General features: G+C 43.6%; 1 protein-coding gene across 1 annotated transcript in view; it reads left to right on the top strand.

Annotated features, from left to right (window-relative positions):
* The window catches only part of cux1a (cut-like homeobox 1a), a 111573-nt gene extending 102711 nt beyond the window's left edge, over positions 1-8862 (top strand). The window contains 1 exon segment of the mRNA XM_062484918.1: positions 134-8862. Coding sequence (XP_062340902.1) covers positions 134-569 — 436 coding nt within the window. The 3' untranslated portion in view covers positions 570-8862.
* Positions 8863-13794: the final 4932 nt, after the last annotated feature.

Genomic DNA, 13794 nt, shown 5'->3' on the forward strand with positions numbered 1-13794 from the left:
ACCGGCTTTTTCTTCATTCCGTTATTGATTCATGATCATTTACAGTTGATGGTGAATCGATCGATCGTACAGACAAAGTCTGTGTTCCCACGTAACCAGGCTGGTCGTTAACGGTGCAATTGTTTGCCGGCAGGTCTCGTATCCGACGGGAGCTGTTCATCGAGGAGATCCAGGCGGCGGCCGGCGAGGGCGGCTCTCCGTCCACCAGGGCGGGCAAGGCCAGCGAGGGCGACAGCTGCGACGGCACGGAGTCGGACGGCACGGTGGAGGGCCGCCCCGGCCCGGAGCACGCGGGGGGCGGCGGAGGGGGAGGAGCCTCCGAGGGGGAGGGCGGGCCCGACCACAGGGACGACGGCGGCACGGCCGGCACCGCAGGTACCAGCGGCCACCACAAGGGCGGCGCCCTGGACAGCCTGTTCAGCTTCCCGGACGGCGGCCATCTTTCCGCCGCCGCCCGCAACCCCCGAGACAGCAGCCTGCGCAAGAAGAAAGCAGCCAACCTAAATAATATCATCCACCGCCTGGAGAAGGCCGCCAGCAAAGATGAGCCCCATGAATGGGAGTTCTAATACAGGCCCTCACAGCCCATACACCTGGGAAGAAAGAGTTGCTATTTTTCTAGTGCCCTGACTGCACAGTCCAAGGCCAAGCCTGGTGCAGTGCTGCCAGACAAGGAACTGGCGTCTTTTAAGACTTTTTCATATCAAAGAGGGTGTCGAGATTTTTGGGGGAGTTGAAACTAACCGATGACAGCAACCTGGTTTTGTTTCGGATGAATCGAAAGCACTTAAGACAGCCCTGCTGGCCACAGGGCCTGAACACCACCGGCCAAAGGTGCGAAAGAGACGAGAGAGAATGCGCTACTCACAAAGAAGCGGCACTTCACAGGAGAAAACTGTCTAGAAAAGCAATTTTGTGTTTTATTTGTGTTTGTGTGTGTGCGTGTGTGTTTGTGTGTGTTTCCCTTTGAGAGATTTATCGCCACCTCAAAGTTTTTCTAACCTTGTTCGCTCAGTGAGTTTTCACCACATCAAGCAGACTAAACTGTTACAATGTTCCTCCCCTTTTTTTCCCCTGTTTTCTATGGGGTTCTACTCCATTGCAGTTGTTTGACGTTTTCTGTAAGGACTGTCCGAGAGAAATTACATCAAAAAGCCAAGCGCTCAGGAACTAGCGCTTGCAAGACAGAGGAACTTACGTCGAACCCAACCTTCCCTTCCGAGCCCCAAAAGTCACCATCTAATGGTGATGGAACTCTTAATACGCTATGAACTACAAGGAATCAACTTTCTTTTTTTTCTCAAATTCTTTTCTCCTATGGGAAAGAAAAAAAACATCACCTTTTATAGCAATTTGGTTGCCACTAAGAGATTGCACAGTCGGTCGACTCTAAACAATGCTAGTTTTGATTCCTGAATATTTGGAAAAAAGTGAAAATACTAATTATCAATTGTTGAGAAAAATGGTGAAGAAATATCACTTTAATTCACAATTTTCTGCGTTCACCATAGAAATGCAACGGTCATGTCGGGAAAAAGGTAAAAATCTGAAAAAATTTGTGGTAGCTGACTTAGTGTTTTCTCGTGAGTGATCTAGAAGCTCTTTGAAAAGTAGTGCACATTTCTTTCATAGCTTTAACCGACTTCTGGAGACGCCATTTCGGTGACTCCGGCAGTGTTTGTTTAATACACTCCATTTTAGGCCAAAATCAGGTTTGAGAAAAAAACTAAAAAGACAAAGACAAAAAACAAAAACAAAGGTATACAAGTTTGTGGAAAAGAGAACTCGTGTTCAGTCAAGATATTTTTGAAAAGAAAAGAACAGAATCTGCTTTTTAACCTCTTTAACCACATAAACCACACTATTGAGACCTCAGAACTGGGGGCGGGCAGTGGAGCCGATGGCCTTCACAGACTGGCCCTCGGAGGAGAGGCTTGCGTTTCATTGGGTGAAAAAGCCAGGAGATGCACAGCTCACTTTACTGTATATTCCAAGCTTCAGGCTCTCTATCTCTCCACTCTTTACCGGCGGTTGTGTGTATATATGTACATTGTAAAAAACAAAAGACAAGACGAGAGGAAGTCTGAAGGGATTCCAGGAGTCCCGGTGTGCGGCGCACTGAGATGGAGACCGACAGATAGCCTCGCTCTGTGCGTCCACAGGCAAGACGGGACTGACCACGGACGAGCCTATCAAACGTCACTTCATTAAAGCCCTCTGACATATATTCTCCTGGTGCGGCCATTTTGCGTTACTTCGATGTCAAGAGATCAAGTGTACCAAACTGTGCCAAGCAATATTAGTACAATGTTCAAATCCTGACATGAACGATCGGTACCAAAACTAACATCCAAAGTACTGTCGCGGCATCTCCAAGCAGTCCTCATTTGCAAGCTTCCTTGACTACCGTGTGTGACAAGGTTTCTGATCCAACACTCCTCGTCTGATCAGGAGCACCAGTCGCCTCCCCTTTCACCCATCACTCTTGACAAGCCCAGGGGGGGGAATATATCTCAGAGGAAAAGGAAGATCACTTGACACGGGTCAATGGAAGAAACCAAGAGAATAGTTTTATACGGCCCCACCTCCCCTATCCCACCCGAGACATACTAGCATCGTAGACCCTGCCCTGCACACAGCGCCAAACCCCCCCCCCCCCACCACCACCACCTCTCCCCCTCTCTTTCCTCTCCTCCTATGCCACAAGCTCACAGTGCCTGCCTTCCCACTGCCTCTTTCCCGTGTGTTTGTGTATGTGTGTATGTCAACGCACGCACACGCGTACAAAAAAAAGGACGAAAGCGCACGCCGACGGCGCGTGCGCGATTCACTTTTGTATGCACGTACCCATAAGGAGGGGGGGGGGGGGGCGTCGCGGCGTGAGCTCGGACTCGCCCCGCTCCGCCGCACGCGCGCCCCCTTTGCGCGAGTGTGTCTGTGTGTTTTTCTAAGTCTGCGTGACTTTGATTTGTACATACCTGCGCGCACGTGACGTGCACAACTGCCACCCCCCCGTTCTCTCTCGTTTCAGCTGGTTTCTCAGTTATGGCTTTTGGCGTAGCAGTCTCACAATACAGTAGGGCCACTGTATTGCCATATATTAAAAAAAGACTCACAGTAGATATCTTCAACATAGACTTTTTTTTGTTTTGTTTTTTCTGCTTATTTATAGGTGCTGTATTTCACATTTATACGTCTTATTTTAATATCTGTTTTTTTATGATATTGTTGTATGGAAGGGACTATAAGGGGGTCGTGTTACAATATTGTTTTGTTTTTGTTTTATAGACTGATAGACTGCCGGCAGTATTGGGTTATGCGTACGAGATGTAGTTGTCATACATGTATATTAGTGATCTTTGAAGATGTTTTGACAGTGTCATGAATATGGTTTTATCTGAAACGAGAGCAATGTAATGACATGTCAATAAGGATTGCGTCATGGTGCATTCACCGTTCATTATTTAGATTTGTTTTTATTTTTCTTACATTACTTGTATGTCTGGAAAGTATGTATTTTCCAGGAGTATAGATCACATTTGCAAGCGGCAATGACAGCAAGCCAATATTGTCACAGTTTTCAACCTACTCTTTCAGTTCACACCGTGCACCACAGGGATGTTGGATCCAGAGACTGTTATTGGTGAGGTAGCATCCGTGAGATAGCATCTGCAGGCTTGGGACTTCCTATTGGCATCACCTCAGAATCACCCCTTATAACAGTATTCACCTTTATGCAATAACGTTGTCACATTTCAATATTGTGAATAAGTAATGATAGGATCGTACTGTAAGACAAGCGCAAATTTACAATGGCTGCGGACAACTTTTTGTGGACCGACCAACAGAGCGATTTATTGAGATGCTGGTGGCAGGTAACAAGTGTGAACGTGACGCAACCGTGTTTATCTGTGGGCCCGGCGTGTGTTAGGTTCTTTACCTGGACTGATATGGGCAACATGTGACTGCACAAGGCTAGCTAGTTATTTGAAAACATAAGCTATAAACTTCCATGCACCTCCAAAAGGAAGAACCTATTTCATATTTTGTTCATTTCCATGGCATCACTTTCATATTAGATTTTTCTAAATGTATTGAAACTGTAACGGCGTAACTACAACAAAAGAATATTGTAAGATTTTTGACCTGATGCAAATTTCGAATGCGGTCAACTTCAAGTATATTTGGCACTGTAAATTCATCCTGGGGCTTTTCTCTTAACAATAACAGAGTTATGGTGTTGAAAGCACAAAGCACTACTGACCAAAAACCCTTAAAAAGGGGTCAAAGTAACTGCATGCCCCAATTTAGCCTATTCTGACCTTTAGAGATCATGTAACTAAGAGATTATTGGCAAATAGCAGAAGTAGACGTTCTTGCCAATTTGCTGCACAATAAATGGTAGCCCATTGGGAGCCATGATAGTTTGCCTGGTTTTCTGGATCGACGATGCCTGCCATTCGACTGCTCCTCCTTCAGCAAGGCTTGGAGGGATTAAATCCCTTCTGGAGGGCAGTGGAGTGGGCACAGTACCAGAAACCACTGCATACCGGCCTGGTTTCAAACCAGGCTCCCGCAAGTGCCACATTGCCAGCTTGGCAAAGCCACAGCAGTCACGCTTAGCTGGTTCCGATTTTGTACCGAAACGGATGGTCAAATTAGATCATTAGAATTGTTAATCACATAAAAGCACAAGTTCTGCAACTGTTTTGTTTAAGCATAACAGGTTTTGTTTAAGTAGTTGTTTTGACAAGTGAAACGTAAATTTACTACCCCAAAATACTACCTTTCAAAAAAGGCTTAGATTATTCAGCATCATTAAGCTGACTTGTCAGTTTAGCACTTATTGGTCTGTGAGTTTTTAATCTCAAGACCACCTCTTATTCCTATAGGAGTGCCTTTGCCTTAAATGATCCAAGTATCGATATTGTAAAGTTTTTGTTGCCCATAATAATTGAATGCAGTAAAGCTGTCTCGGGTCTGTTGGACTGTGGTCTCGCGTCCATCCCATCTTCCTTTTAATGTCCATCTCCTCTTGGGAGAGCCGTGTGCAGTCATTACATGGAAGCGACATTACGTGTTGTTTTAGTCCGCCACTCCCGAAGGTTTTAGTCAGCCGCGCCTTTTGTCAGGAAAATGCTCAAGAGGTGATGCCAATACAGTCCGTTAAACGCCCCAGATATGAACTTCCGTGTGTGGTAGGGCGTCCCTCTTATCCTTTTTGTTGTTACAGTATGATGGACTTGTGGAAGGCATTTTTAAAACACAAAGAGACATTTCTTTACGATCGAGCACCATCAACCTCCCATCTTTTATTCCCTTTTCACAGGTCAATTTGTTTCGTGTTGGAGTATCGTTCCATTTAAGGGGGGGGGGGGGGGGGGGGGGTTGTGCACTCTGAGCTAAAGAAAGTCACCCTGCTAGAAGTAGAAACCAAAGTGATTGAATGAGTTTGTACCATTTCCCCCATTATCAAATTGTCCTTGTGTCATTGGATGTAGTCATGTGACCGTCTCCCCCACCTCATTGTCCCCATGCAATAGGTTAATTTCACACAGAACATTGGTCATTGTCCTTGTTATACTGTAGGTGTGCTTCACATATGACATTAGGTTGTTGGACTTGTTACTTGAGGCAACAGTAGTATGGGAGAAACCAGACTAGTCAAGACGTAATATCCCACAGAAGCGATACCCAGTCTAACAAAAGGACCAAATCAGGCTTGAACATGTCTGACAGTTACTAGTACAGTCTAGCACCTGTTCAAGTAGAGGTCATAAAGAACAGCCTGTGTTTATAAGATGATGTACTGCATTAAACAGGTTGGGATCGATCCTATATTCTTTGCTCTTATTCATACGGCATGTATATTTCTGCCATTGACAGGGAAAGGTTATCTTTAGTGTTGGTCACTTTTTTTTTTTTTTTGTAGCTACAAAGTTGTCTGTAGTTTTCTGAAAAGAACGGGTAAGATATCATGAAGAACTAGGGGACAGGATTTCACAGACAAGTCCTGGAGCAAGCACCCAAAGCTACACTGGTTTATACAAAGGGCATTTTGCATGTTTGTGCCGTTTTTGTGCTTCTGTTCCCTTGTGTGTTTTCTGTTGTTAATAAGAAAAAACCCAGGATTTTTTTGGTGGAGTCTGGTGTTCAGTCAAACAGTGTACAATTTGTTGCGGAATCCATGTGATTCTTTTGGATGAATTTCAGGAATTTGCCCTTTGCAAATATTTTTCTATAGAATTTAGCAGATTGCTATCAATATTATATACACTGTCATATAAAATTGTACAGATTAATTATATCCTTATAGCAAGTTGTTAAGCATTACTATGGGTTTTGTTTTATGTTTATTACTGTCGAAGTATTGGTAGTTCTCTGTGGAGTGGGTTTGTTTAGCTCTGTTTTTCCCTTGTCAGAATTATGAAAACCTCCCACTTCTGCAATGGTACTTGGTTACCTGCAGAACGATTAGCATTAGACAGCGCTTGTCTCATGGTGTTTGTGTATCACGGATTCACATTTCTCGTATGACCCTCAAATCATTTCATTTTTTTCCTTAAGTTATTTGTAAAACCAACGTTTATCACCGTACAAATGAAGACCAATGCCTTGATTCTTGTATCGTATGATGACACATATCGAGCCCCATTCTCTTTGTGTTTTTACACTCATTTTGCCTTTTTTGATTTTGCTTTTCCAGTGTCAAAAGTCACGAGTAGTGTCACAAGGTTTTTGACAATGTTTGCCAAAAGTTTGATGCAAATTTGGATTTTTTCCTTTCATTGGTTTGCCTTCCAGTTTAAAGTGAAGATTGAATTTAACATTTTATGTTCCTTTTTTTTCTATCAAGTCTCAGAAGTCGGTCAGGGATTGACAATTTGTTTGGGTTATTGGGGAGATCAGACAGGTGATCGAGGAGATCAGACATTTGACATTGTCAACTGAATTACTCATGATCATGGCAAAGGTTGACTTGAGGTTGAGGTGGGTTGTCATACGGCATTTCTCTTCATACGTAGTGAAGTTTCTCAGAAGTGGGTTAGAAACCAGCTCAGCGATTCATGAACTACATCTGAGTGTGATTTTGAGCAGTCAGTGAAGGTTGCCTGAACTCCGTCTCCCACAACCCCTTGCTGCTACTGGATCTAGTGGTGTGTTCAGTGATATAAGAGCAGAATGACGCCCTGTCAGGTAGCCTCAGCTCTGCTCAGTGTCTCCATTACTCATTCATAGTCACACATTTTAGGAACCATTTTCAAATTTGACAAACACAAGATTGTTTCTAACTTTGTTTGGCCATAACTTGGTACTTTGTCAGAATCAGTGATCTTTGTTGTCAGGCTGTCCTAGACGATGACTCCATAAAGAACAAAGCTAGCTATACCTGCCAAGACGTTGGCTCCTCACCTTTACTACTCTTCTACCAGGTTTATAAGCAACCTTCGCAAGAGGTATATTTTTCAGCAGATGATTTCAAATTTGGTACACTACTTTGTCAAGCCTAAGGGAATTTTGACTGTGTGTGTGTGTGTGCGTGTGTGTGAGTGTTAGGAGTTGGATGAGGATGGTTTCATTTGCCCCACCCTCAGTCAACCTGATAAGTGCCAGAGGTCTCCAGCCCTGTTCTCAGTCACACATCTGATTTTCAGTTTGTTGGATCTACTGTAAATGTTAAATTGCTGTTTGGTTCCCTTTCCTTTCTGTGTATAAAGTATCTAAATATACATAGGTTACAAACTGTCATATCAGTATCAGAACTTGAGAATGCCTGTTACAATAGACACTGTAGATTTTCGGAAATAATTGAGACTAACATGATTTACTTTTTGCTTTTTAAATGGATAAGAGAAGATTTTATACCAAATATTAGTCAATTCTTTTTTCACAGGTGGAAATACCATTTTTTGTCCCTTGAATAATAAGTTTATTGCTGAGCTCTTTTTGGCCTACGCCAGTGTGTTCAGAGACCTTCGTTGTACAGATATAGCTTCCATATACATTTTTATTTGTGCGATTCCTCATGAAGGTTGTGTGATTTGTGTTAACCAGACTTCACATTGAAGTTAACAATGTTACGAAAAGAAAAATCCCTTCAACCAAAAAAGTGTCTTTTTCAACGCAAGTGGCACTTCTAACCTAAGAGTTTCAGAATAATTCACATTTCTTCAGACACGTCATTTTAAATCATGGATTTAACGTGGGCAAATGAGAAACATTGTCCAGTGGGGGGGTTTCAGGCACTCTTAAAATGTTGCGTGTGTTTTTGTGTTGAACGAGTTTCTCGCAGTTTTAAGGGCTGCAATTCTTTCTTTCATTTAAGTGTGCGTAACCTTTTCTTTTTTACTGACTGCTTTGAAAGTGAGGAACCCTCCCACCATCTCAGCTGGTTTAGTTGTGTATCTCAAAGCTCAGGTGGAAACTACTTTTAGCGGAGTCCTTGTGTCACTATCGCCATTGGCAACCCCCCACCTCCTCAGTCGAGAGCGAGGTATGATTGGTTGCCGTCCGCTGTTCTATTTTTCTATTCAGCAGTTGTAGGCCTCATGATCATTGGCAAAGAGAGGTTGATTCTTCCCTCACAGAGAAAGAAAATAAGAAAACCTCCTTCAGTTGGTTCTCCTGTTTGTTTGTTTTTGTTTTGTTTTTTTACTTTAATCTGGTTCCTTTCAATTTTTGGTCATTTTAAGTCATGTAGTCTGTTCTCAGCACTGTAAGACAGTCCCTATACAATATGGAGAAGCAATATCACTGTATGAAACTCACAATGTATTATTGTTCTTATTATTATTGTTATTATTATTCACTAGCACCCTAGGTGTGATAATTGAAGTAAATATCTTTTATACAAACACAAAATTGGTGTGTGCTGTCTTTTTTAAATGATGTTGCTTTCCAAAAATCAAAAATGCTAATCATTTATTAGGTAAATTATTCAAGGATCCTATCCCTTTAAATTTGATCATCTTGATCTCAACCCTCATTGTCATGCATGCATGCATCATCGTATGTTCCCTTTGATGCCACTGAAACATATGTTTCCTAACAACATGTTTTCCCAGGAACTAACATGTCACAAGCTAAATGAGCCTTGGTGATCTTTGACCCCCTCGTCCTGTGGGGACAGTATTAGGCGGGAGATTGTATGAGAGAGAGTTAGATATACAGGAAATGGTCGATAGACTTCTGGATTATACACCCTCTTTTGAAAATGTAAACGGTACACTTCCACAGGATGTAATCACTCAATACGCTAACCTACAATCCTTGTTTGGTAACGCACCACTTCTTAATTAACTTAAGGTGGCAACTTTGTGAAGCCTAGTTGTAACTGGATTAATCAAGACTAGGATCAAAGACTGATAGAGGAACATAACAGTAATGCACCTTCCTGCCAAAGCAAATTCCCTGTCTGTGCAAACTTTCATGGCGAGTAAATCCCATTCTGATTCTGATTCTAATATTTAAATGGCAAGTTATCAAGCAATTGCATTGGTACTCAATTCTGTGGTAGAAGTCAAACAACCCTCTCCTTTCAACCCAAGACTCTACTGCAGCTGGAGTATGGATTTCTTTCTCCATGAAAAGATCTGGTTTCCTCCGCATGGATAAAAAGGCTTTGATATGTTTTTTTCTGAGTGATGGATAGACTGCTGGGCCATGCAGCAGCAGAGGTCTGGGGTTACCAGCGAGAGAGAGAGAGAGGGGGAGAGAGAGAGAGGGAGAGAGAGAGAGAGAGGGAGAGAGAGAGAGAGAGGGAGAGAGAGAGAGGGAGAGAGAGAGGGGTGCTACAGCGGCACTGAAGACTATTCTACAGACCATCTCAGGCAAACGTTGGGGAACCCTCAAGAGGACCCAGGTTTGACCCTGACTACCTGACTTCCTGACTACCACAGTTCAGCTTTCCCAGGCCAAGCCCAAGCATCGACATCTATGCGTCCTAGTTGAAAGTATCTCCCCCCTCCCCTCTTTGTTTCTGTTTAAGACCGAGGAGACCATTCCGACGCAGGCGACGCAATTCTCTCTCCATGCTTCCACATATTGGAGCTCCTGGTCTTCCCTCGATCAGCCAGCAGAGGGTGCTGTTGTTCCGTCTCATGACAAACACCCACAGAAATCCTGGCGCATGTTCTGTTCAGCATCCTTAAATGTCCCTCTCACCGATTCAAATGATCCCTATACACAATACTTGAATACATTAGGTACAGCATAATGCCATCTGTTCATATGATCAGATTAAACACGGTACCATGGCAGCTGTACATGTATGTAATATACCCAGGACTGGCTTCGTAGGCCTACACCAATTTCCCTCTTCAATTAAGATGCTCTTTTGATGGTCTTCATTTTAGTCTTAGAACAAGCCTCTCTGATAGGGCTTAAATGGTCCTTCAAATCTATTATTTTGTATTGCAAGCATACAGTAACAATCTCTGAATCACATCCAAATGTTATGATTGTTTACGGAACAGACATGAACAAACAATTGACTCCCTCGGTTTTTCCCATCAGAGGTAAAAATAGCAACTTCCGTTCCATAGACCACACTAGGTCTATGTAGTTCCCATATATATACACTGAATCAGTGGCCACCAAATGTGGTGAGCGTGTTAGCATTGCCTTTGAGAGAGCTTTTGTGGATGCATGGACTTCCATGTGATTGTCCTTGTGTCAAAGGGATTTGAAAATGATTGAGTTAGTGATTTTGACAGGTGCCTATAGGATAGGGGCTCTCATGCATAGCATTGGTTCATTTGCTTCTCATGAATGCCTACATAGTTAGCCTGTTGTATGGCTGTGTTGTAACGTTCAACTATTGTCATCTTTAATAAAATGTATATATCTATTTATTTTCTTTAGCTGACCTTCTGTAATATCGGTTTCTTATAACTAGTAATTTGATTGTTGTAGTAGGATATACATACGAAGAATGTCCCAATTCCTTTTTATTTTCTTTGTTTGGAACATTCATTGATAGTATGCAGATTTGTTTACAGGATTATTCTAACTGGTTTAGAATTATTCAAATTGAATAATTAACTGTATTCATTGATGTCTTTTATGCTCAAATGTAATGGCCTGGTGATAATCCTCCTCCTCTCTGTTGCCAGGATTCCACGCATCATCTCACTATCCCAGCATGCACATGGTCACAGCACACGATGTTGGCGCGCTGCTCTGGGGTCTCCATGGTAACAACGACAACGTCAAAAATGCCATGCTGAGAACTCGACACTCTCACTTCTCGTTTCGCCTATTCGCCTCGGGCTCAATCACATGACCATGCCCCCACACACACACACACACACACACACACATGCCAATCACGCCAGCCTGGCTCTTCTCCAACCACTGGCACTCTCCCTGTGATGCCCTGGCACTGAGCTTGATGTGAGGCAAATCACAGACACCTTCTACTGTCAACACTCAGTACATCTGGAACCCTGGGAGAGCCATCCCTTTCGGCAATGTTCGGTGCTCTTCCACGCGCAGGAACAAGCTGTGTCCTTGGGCTCCTTTCCCCTTTGTGTCTTACCATCCAACTCGCTTCTCTTTGAAGATGATTGCTTCCAACGCAACTCGTCAGCGAGTCTCTTTGCTTTGCCATTCGCGGGTTCCTTTCCTGTAATGCATGACCTCCATCTTTGCACTCACACACACGGGCGAAGCAGCACCAAAGGGTTAACCGGGCCCAGCCCTGGTGCACCACATCGATCTGACAGGCCACATAACTGCGACCACACAGTTAATAACCCCAGATTGGCACATGGGAACCACTTTATTACCATAGGGACATTCAACTTCAAAGCATTGTGTGGTTTAGGGGGGACAGGAGTGTGCGTGCGTGTGTGCAATCTCCACACATACACACACTTGTGTGTGTGTGTGTGTGAGAGAATTTGAATCCGTTTTTTGCAATTGCATCCATTTGCCTATGTGCTGACATATTTTGTGCACTCTTGTCAGTCTTGTGTCTGTGTGTTTGTGCCACTGCCCTGAACCTTCTCCTGTGGTGTTCCTGTGCCCGTAAGTGGAAACAGCTTGGAGTGATTATTCTGCCCAACTGGCAGAGCATGCTTGATCCTGATAACATGGTCGCCTTTCAAGGAGGCAGGACCCTTGTCTGATCTGGAGCTCATAAACTGCTTATGGACTTGTTTTACAAGGATTTGTCTCCAAATGTGTTTACTTTCAACACATCAACGGTCTATAAAGGAGAGAGACTTTAATCTCTACTACAAACACCCACTGCAGTCAACAATTTTTTTTCCCTCTCTTATTTTGCCACAGCACATTGCTGTGGATGTTTGATAATCAGATACTTTTTAAATGAAGGGTTCACCAATAGTTGAGTTGCACAGCTTAAAGGGAAACGGGGAAAGGATGGATTGAGTCCAGATGTGTCATGTGATGCTGAGGGTTGGATGGGAGAAATGTGAGAGAGCGCTGAAATGGCGCAGAGGCAGCTCTGTGAAGCGTGTCACCCGCCTGGGCAAATGTCCTGTTACGTACGGGGTGGATGTTCACTCATGTAGCTCGGGGAGTCAGGTGGCTGAGCGGTGAGGGAATCGGGCTAGTAATCCGAAGGTTGCCAGTTCGATTCCCGGTCATGCAAACTGACGTTGTGTCCTTGGGCAAGGCACTTCACCCTACTTGCCTCGCGGGAATGTCCCTGTACTTACTGTAAGTCGCTCTGGATAAGAGCGTCTGCTAAATGACTAAATGTAAATGTAGGTTCTTTGCTCCAAGGATGAATGTTTTCTCAGTCTCAGTGACTTATATCCTTGGATTCATTGATTCATCCCTCCATTCCCTCATTTGGTGCCTTTTTTGTGGCTTCTACAACCTTCCTATGGAGGTTAATGTCGGCCATGGACGCTTTAACTCAGCAACTTGACTCGTCAAACCTGGTTACAGCCACGAATGACAGTGGGAAAGGATGAGTGGAGGTTGTATAGTCAAACACACTTGACCATTCACATTTCAGTTTACCTCACCAGACAAGTGGCCCTTCATCATCTCATGTTATTGGGTGGCCGGTTCCCATCCAAATTGATCAAATGCAGAAGGTCATGTTTCTCATGCCACATTTTATGAAGGCATATTTTGTGTATGTTTCCTCGTGAAGATTATTGGACCAGTGAGCCATCGCGTTGCTCCTGATTATGCTCTCTAGCTTGCAGTTTTTTGAGTTAAATATGATATGATTGGTTGTGCCTCGTGTCGGTATAAATAGCCAACTGAATCGGTGTCACCGCTGACTGAGCATTGCTGCTGGATGAACACGCCTCTTTGTTTCTCCACGACTCGAAGAAACATGGTTCTTTTACTGAAATACGGCTTTCATGAATGAAAATGAAAATGGCCTTTTTCGATATTGCCAAGAGACTAGGAAGTCAGCGTGACATTAGTACAGGAAGTAGAGTTTAATAGACTACGTCCCATGGGGTCGAGGGAGCATCCTTCGGTAGGCCAAACGCTCCTACCCATCCCTCCCAAACGCGTTTACACAAGGGACCCTGATTATTCAACATCTATCAGTGAGCAAGCTAGCAATGATCAACTATTAAATGCTACACACTGTATGCCAATATGTAAACAAAGAAACTCAACCCAAGATACGAGCGAGGCGATGTTAGGAAACAAAAAAATTGACAAATATTTAAAAAAATGATGAGAAAAAGATCCAGCTCCGGGTTAAAACTCATTCTGTACTTCAACACAACCACATCCAAGCGCGTCTCCTTTAAATTTAAGGCGGTATTGCACATAATCACAGACTACCCACGC

Source organism: Osmerus eperlanus, chromosome 19 (genome assembly GCF_963692335.1).
Source record: "Osmerus eperlanus chromosome 19, fOsmEpe2.1, whole genome shotgun sequence".
Lineage (NCBI taxonomy): Eukaryota > Metazoa > Chordata > Actinopteri > Osmeriformes > Osmeridae > Osmerus > Osmerus eperlanus.